The 5604-nt window shown below is 34.9% G+C and overlaps 1 protein-coding gene across 1 annotated transcript; it reads right to left on the bottom strand.

Moving 5' to 3' along the window:
• Positions 1–610: 610 nt before the first annotated feature.
• LOC104234685 (coniferyl alcohol acyltransferase-like) lies at positions 611–3537 on the bottom strand. The gene is made up of 2 exons (XM_009788289.2): positions 3000–3537; positions 611–1741 (listed from the first exon to the last, which is right to left on the bottom strand). Exons 1-2 carry the CDS (start codon positions 3423–3425, stop codon positions 743–745), a joined length of 1425 nt encoding a protein of 474 aa, XP_009786591.2. The 5' UTR covers positions 3426–3537; the 3' UTR covers positions 611–742.
• Positions 3538–5604: the final 2067 nt, after the last annotated feature.

Here is a 5604-nt window from a genome sequence, read left to right as displayed (position 1 = left end):
TTTCAATATAATTTTTCCGGACAAAAATATCTTAAATTGTCCTGAATTTAAGGTTTTTACTCTAAATTTTCAGGACAAAATAAATATTGGCTAATTTCTAAATAATATCCCTGAGAATGGTGTGCACTTGCCCTTACAATATAGGCGCCTAAATTTTTGGTATTTGTACACAAATAGTCGTATAAATTCATTATTTACTTTTTTAGCCGGTATATATAGAGTATGCATTGATTATACATAGTTATTCATATATTATACATCAATAATACTTATATTATACATTTGTCCGCTTTCTTTTTTTAGTTTAAGCGGTTGGGTGGGTGGTTATTTAGGTATACTCTCATATTTAGAGATCTTTTCAATTTAATTTTTTTATTCTATCCTTAATGACATATTATTATTTTAATCAAAATATCATGATCAAATGTTTACAATTATAAGTTTTGAGGGTTCTAGTTTCGATGAGTGTTAAAATGTTTCATTCTTTTTTAAACTTAGGGCATAAAATGAATAAAAGGGAGTACTATTCTTTATATCACGAGTCACAGACACCCTTAACTTTTTTCTTAAGAGTGTACTCATTTATTTTTGCTTATATTCTGTCCTATCATGACCAAATTTTCTTTGTATTGGATCAATTTAAAAGATACATATTTGCAAATCACATTAACATATAAGATACTAGCTTGTTTCTTCTTTTCACACGCACATTACATAACGAGCTCAATATTAAATGACCACATTAATTCAAGTTGAGATAATCTGCTGTCAGGGGCTTGAACACATTAGACGCAGAGGCCTCAACCAATTCCAGCTGCCATTTCAGCATGTGCATGTAAACAACCCAATCTCCATTTCCTTTAGGACTCGGCATTGGCATCACATATCCTGCTTTCCCTTCCCATGGAAAATGATACGACCCAAACACTGGCTCTCCCCACCCAAATTCAATCTTCCCCACCGGAAACTGCTGCCCCGACGACACCACCACCGCCACCGCATCTTCATTTGTGGCGTAGATTCTTGCTAAAGCTGGTTCTGGACGATGATCCTCCACCCAATTTATTAAACCAAGAAAATGTTCTTTAGTTTTTGCAGGTTCAAGAAACTCATGAACTGCATTTGCTACCCAACTTAAAGGTTTCTCCTTTAGTTTCTCCACTTTCTTCTCCCCAAATGGGATGGAAAGAACATTCCCAAAATACCCTTTTAGTACCTTGGCTTGTTCTTCAACTCCGTCGCTCAATCTACTCCTGCCATTAACCACAATCCCAAACCTGAAGTTCTCGTAATTAGGAGTACTATTTCCCCCCATCCCATTGGCTATAGTTTTCCATAGGAAAGCACTGAATGTTTCAAGCTTAGTAAACCTGTGGAATTTTGTGCTAATCATGTCGTTATTACAATTATTTGCCAATGATTGGAGGCGGCTGATTTCTTCAGCCTTGACATAGTAAATTCGACTTATAACTTGTTCATCATCATCAATATTTGTGACAGCACGTGTTTCTTGTTTCAGGGAAGAGATAGGTATGTACATGCTGTCTATTACCAAGGGATCGTAGTGGGAGGGACGTCGTGGAGAAAGAAAGGAACGTCGGAAAGATGGGAGCTGAGAGAGTGGTTTGGACTGAGCTATTTCAGCCCATGATACGAGAAACATGTTGGTTGAATAAGCATCAGCAACTCTATGATCAAATGTACAAGCCACCACTATTCCTCCACATTTGAGTTGTGTAGCCTGCATAAATTATAAATTTGTGTCAAGTCGGTAGAGATGAAAATTATCAAAGAATTTTTACTTCATTAAGTCATCTAAAAGATAATTATAAGCTAAGCATGGTTCATAAAAAGTGGCATTAGTAACCTGAAAAATATGGTACAATATATGCTACAATGGTTTATAGTATAGGAGATAATTAATCGATTTTTTATATCTAGATGTTTTAAGTTTAGATTGATTACTATATGCACGTTCTAAATTGAGTGTTCAAATTTCTTTCTACCTACATATTGTGATAAATAGAATTTAGACATATCATCCATGCAAAAAATTACATGCGATCCACTTTTACTTTGTTCTATACTATCTTCTCTATTTTATCTAGAAATGAAACAACAATATTACTCCACATATCCCTCGATAGATTTGAAATGGAGGTCATAAAAAATTAGGTACCTCTCATGTTAATTTTTATCACCTTTATGTTTTTTGCTATTAAAAAAAAAACACAAAGAATAGTAGGTAAAAAAGTATACCTAAAGTTCGATTTAATCGGGGAAGACTTTTCCATTGAAGACAAAGTTTGCTCAGTATTTTAAATTGAATGTACACTTTCTGGTTTTAGGGTGTACTACCAATATAATGTCTTTGGTTTCGAATACTATATAATAATCAGAACAAAGTTATATGGACTTATTTAACTATTCCTCATTTACTTTCTGTTTCTTAATGTAATAAATGAACTACTAAGAATGAAAAAACCTACAGAAAGGCGCCACTTGATCTACAAACAAACAGTAAATAATTCAGATTTGCATGTACCGAGTACGACGTTTCTGTCATGCATGTCAGCTTTTGCATGAAAATGGCTAAGACGACTATATATATTAATCCTACAGCCTGTGCGGCAATTGGAAATTTATTGCACAACCTGCAAAAGAACTCTACATGTATGTGTTTATACATTTTTATATATTCGTGAATTGAGCTGAGAAACCGAGGAAGGGCTTTCAAGTTCCGGTATCCAGATATTTTGGGACGGCAAAAGTGTCCTTTATAGGACTACTGATTAAGAGAAAGTGTAAAAAAAAAAACAGTACATTTGTAAGTCAATGAAAACATAATTACAGAAATTCGTCTATAAAATATAGAATTAAAACCTGAAGAATTACACAATATGAGTTAAAAATTATATTTTGTACATGCAATTATGCACAGGTGATAGGACACATGCTACTTGTAAAATAGGAGAAATTTCACAACAAAGAAACAGTACCTGAATGGCTAGTACACCGTGCTTCTTCTTTGGTACAAGCTTACCCTCTATGCTTTCATCTGGATTATACAAGTTAATTTCTTTGAGCTCTATATCAGCCCAAGCTTCTGTGAAATTGACTCCGGCATTGTTGCAGAGAATTTCAGGCTCTCCAGCAAGGTTCTGAACTAACTCCCCTGCAAATGCATAGTAGGAAACCAAGGTTTCAGCCAAAGAAACCTTAAGAACTTTGACCATTGACCCAGATGAATACTGTGGCATCCCAGAAATAATGGGGTTCTGGTAACAAAAGAAAACTCCAACGTCCATTGGAGGCAAGAGCAAATCAAGATTTGACTGTGGTAGCCAATGCTCTTGCATTGGCAACGATGCTGCCACCACCTCAGTTTTGATCACCTTCACGTTGAAATCCCTTTTGGCACCCATCTCACTTCTAATATATTTTTTTCGCTTCTTTCTTGTTTTAGTTGAACTCACCGAACTCGTTCTAGATTTGCTTTTGAGGACTAATCCTTACAAGGGTGAGTGTGTGATGGGTGGAATAGTACACGCATGGGACAGTTGTATTTATAACGTTATCAAACGTAGGTAGGAGATATATATTGTATAAGGTTTAACAAGAGGTGAATAGAGAAATGGTAAAGTTTCTATGAGGTTTTACTAATAGAACTGAGGAAAAAGGGGTAGTTGAGAGTTTCTAGAGCAAGTTACTATACAACAAAGAAGTCAATGATTTGGTAGAATCGTACGATAATAAATCCTTAATAGTTGGCATCCTAATGCTAATATTCCGTCTTCTTTCACTTGGTAGGTCACACAATTAAAATATCAGAAAAGCTAAAGATGCTCTTAATATAATAGCAGTATAATTAATTTGAGAAACATGAACTTGTCTGTTAACTTTTGCCGCTCGATCGAGAGGATAGAATAAAGGAAAAATAGTGTACTCCATTGGAAATAGCAAAAATAAATCCTACATAACTTTAAGTTGTATTAAAAATAATTGTAACTTGCATTTCAAGAAGTGAACACTATCTTGAAACGGTCAAAAGAAGTGTAGCACTATTATTATGTTGGCTAAAAAAGAGAAAAAGAACGGTGCGATACAAAAGTCTTGAGGAGAAGTTGGTGTAATAATTCGAAATATTTATATACTTATAATTAGGAGATTAGAGAATTAATTTAATTTATAGCTATCAGGTTGAACATTAAGCTAGTGAAGGAATTTTATTATAATATATAAGATATTATACTAATAAGTGGCTAGTGGTAACTTTTTAACTAGGCTTATATAGTCAACTTTGGCTCTTAAAAGCAAGCACGTATTTCATCATCTTATATATGGAATTTGAGATGCTAGGCAAACATGTGACAATAAAATATTTGTTGTTGCAAAATGCAAACAATGAACTTAAATAAAAAAAAAAATTTTAAAAAAAAGACATTCTGTTGACATACACAAAGGCCCAGACGTACAAACAGGCCCAACTAAGCCCAATAGATAGTATTTCAGCTTGTACATTTTAGCTTTGTGTTACTTAGTGAGATAGATAGCCTCATTTACATTTTGCTTTACATAGCCATTTTTATGTAAGTATATATACGGTGGACTATTCTAGAAAGGACAAGTTTGGGATTTCTAATAAGACACCAGATATTTTCTTATGATCTTCTTTCTCTTGTTCTCTGAAGTTTTGGGCGTTTCCACCATGGAAATTTCCTTTTAGCTTCCGCAAATTCTTATGTTAACATGGTATCAGAGCGGGACACGAGTTCCTGTACTCGATTGTTTTCATTCACTTGTACTTCTACAGTTCAATCTTCACAATTCTAGGTTTTTTGAAACCCTAGGTATGATTTGGGGTTTTTTCCCGATTGAAACGAAATTCAACCTTAGCCATGGCTTTTCAAAGGTATAATGACGGATTGCTTGTGATCTTCCTCTGATTTCGATCGGTGTTCCGTCTTCTGCTTTAGAATTCATTTGAAGGCCTTGTTATTTTCGGGTAGTGAAAAAGGACGGTATTTTCTTCTCTAATCTCAAATTGCATGCCTCAATTCCTAGTAGATTTCTACTGTATTTGAGTATTTTGGGTACAAAATGGATGATGAGCGTATGAATTCATCTAATCAATCTGATGGCTTTACTATATTCACTTTAGATCCCTTGCATCCTCTCTATATTCATCCCTCAGACAGTCCTGACACTCACTTAGTATCTCCGTCTTTCGATGGTACTGGATTTGTTGCCTGGCGTAAAAGCATGTTAGTTTCCCTCTCTGCCAAAAATAAATTGGCTCTAATTGATGGTCGTCAGTCTAAACCTCCTGATAACTCACCTTATTACTCCTGCTGGGAAAGGTGTAACGATATGGTGATCGCTTGGATCACCAATACTCTTTCTAGAGACATTGCAACCAGTGTCCTAGGTTATGACACTGCGAAAGAGATTTGGTTTGACTTAAACGAAAGATTTGATCAGTCTAACGGTTCCAAGTTCATTCAGATACAAAGGGAAATTGGAATCATTTCCCAGGGAACCTTAGACATAGCCTCTTATTTCACAAAGTTTCGTAGTCTTTGGGATGAGCTTCAGACTGCTTAT

Source organism: Nicotiana sylvestris, chromosome 2 (assembly GCF_000393655.2).
Source record: "Nicotiana sylvestris chromosome 2, ASM39365v2, whole genome shotgun sequence".
In the NCBI taxonomy this organism is placed as follows: Eukaryota; Viridiplantae; Streptophyta; class Magnoliopsida; order Solanales; family Solanaceae; genus Nicotiana; species Nicotiana sylvestris.
Note: the sequence above shows the minus strand (reverse complement) of the source record. Positions and strands in the feature narration are given on the sequence as shown.